This window comes from Galeopterus variegatus, unplaced genomic scaffold (assembly GCF_000696425.1).
Source record: "Galeopterus variegatus unplaced genomic scaffold, G_variegatus-3.0.2 Scaffold1199, whole genome shotgun sequence".
Classification (NCBI taxonomy): domain Eukaryota; kingdom Metazoa; phylum Chordata; class Mammalia; order Dermoptera; family Cynocephalidae; genus Galeopterus; species Galeopterus variegatus.
The window spans coordinates 414,457-416,023 of NW_007727310.1; the positions used below are offsets into that span (position 1 = coordinate 414,457).

At 51.2% G+C, this 1,567-nt stretch overlaps 1 protein-coding gene across 1 annotated transcript in view; it reads right to left on the bottom strand.

The window, feature by feature from the left end:
• Positions 1 to 10: 10 nt before the first annotated feature.
• The window catches only part of LOC103592686 (retinol dehydrogenase 16-like), a 6,533-nt gene continuing 4,976 nt past the window's right edge, over positions 11 to 1,567 (bottom strand). Inside the window, exons 3-4 of the mRNA XM_008575501.1 lie at positions 1,176 to 1,339; positions 11 to 602 (exon numbers count right to left, since the gene is read on the bottom strand). Coding sequence (XP_008573723.1) covers positions 385 to 602; positions 1,176 to 1,339 — 382 coding nt within the window. The 3' untranslated portion in view covers positions 11 to 384. The remainder of the gene's footprint in view (positions 603 to 1,175; positions 1,340 to 1,567) is intronic.

A 1,567-nucleotide genomic window follows, 5' to 3' on the forward strand; every position in this document is an offset into this window, starting at 1 on the left:
CTGGCCAGCACAAGCACAATATGAGGAGGATGGCAGCAGACAGAACAGGTGTGGACTGAGCATCCTTTCACCTGCTCACACCCTCCCCAGGTGTGTGGACTCCTCAGGGTGGCAGGTGGGCCATGAGGCTCAGGGCCTTGAGTGAAGACCAGGAAAACAGGGCACCAATGAGTGCTATTGGGTCTCTGTTCCTCAGCAGAATTCCTTGGCTCTTTTCCCTAATATTCCCAGAGTGCTAAGTAATATCTGAGCAGAACCCTTTGGAGGAAATGAAGAAGAAGGTGGGATAGGTGCTCTGGTGATGCAACAGCTCCCTCCCTCCATGCTTCTTCCCTGTCCCTAATGATTCCCCACCTCCTCATGCCATGCACTACAGTCTTGGCTTCACAGAGCCTTGGCTGGCCCTGAAGAGAGCCAGTACATCCAGGCATCCACCAGGAAGGTGGGCAGGTAGCTCATGGGGAGGTAGAGAAGCTTTGCATCCCAGCCTGCTGAGTATCGGGTGTGGGGGTGGCAGGCGGTCAGTGCATGCTCCATGCAGTTCGTCACCAAGGACAGATCCTGTGAGAACAGTGGCTTCAGAACTACAAGTCTTTTCATGTCTGCAAAGAACAAGAAATGACCCAGATGTACCTCAACCTCACACTACTCCTGCTTTGGGATCAATTGTGAGAGGAAACGTTCTCTAAGTATTGATGTCTCCCACCCCCAAAGCCACGACCCAAATCTAATCCATCCAAACTCCCTGGGGAATGCCTTAAACTTGCACATGGAACAACTGTTCTACACTAAGCCATCTCTGCCTCTCTTCCTGGGATTATCTGGGCTGCCTTAATTGGGGTCTCTGCCAACACTAGAAATCTTAGCACAAAAACCCAGCTGTCTCTAAAGCCATCGTGTCACGAGTCCACACCTATGTTACCTCTCTGGCTTCATTTGCTCCTTAAAATATGAGAGGTTCAGAGGAAGCAGTGGTCCATGTCCTAATAAGTCTACACTTTTCCTTTAGGTGATCGGTTGACCACATGGCAACAAGGGAATAGGCTGAACATTTCCAGTTTCGGGGGTAGGCAGAACCTAGAGGATGGACCCTCATACCGTAGAAGGCACTAAAGGTAAACCAAGGATTCCACAGAAGGGTTTGCTTCTCTCCCCACTGTCCAAAGCTTACTCACGGGATGCCAGAAACTTCTCGCCATAGATCTGCTTGACTTCCAGGCTAAGCCGGTCCCATTTCTCCTGGAAGGACTGCATAAGCCTCTCACTGTTGGTTATGCTAGTGTTGAAGAAACCAGGCTCAATCACAGCCACCTTCACCCCAAAATAGGAAAGCTCCCTCCTGCAACACAGACAGGCAGAGGGCAAAGAGTTCAGAGGTCTTGGGAGGCAAAACACAAACAATAAAAAAAACCCAATAACACCCCAACATGAGATTGGGTTGGGATAAGGTCAAAATTGCCATTGGTAGCCGACCCCGTGGCTCACTCGGAAGAGTGCGGCACTGGGAGCGCCGAGGCTGCGGGTTCGGATCCTATATAGGGATGGCCAGTGCGCTCCCTGGCAGAGC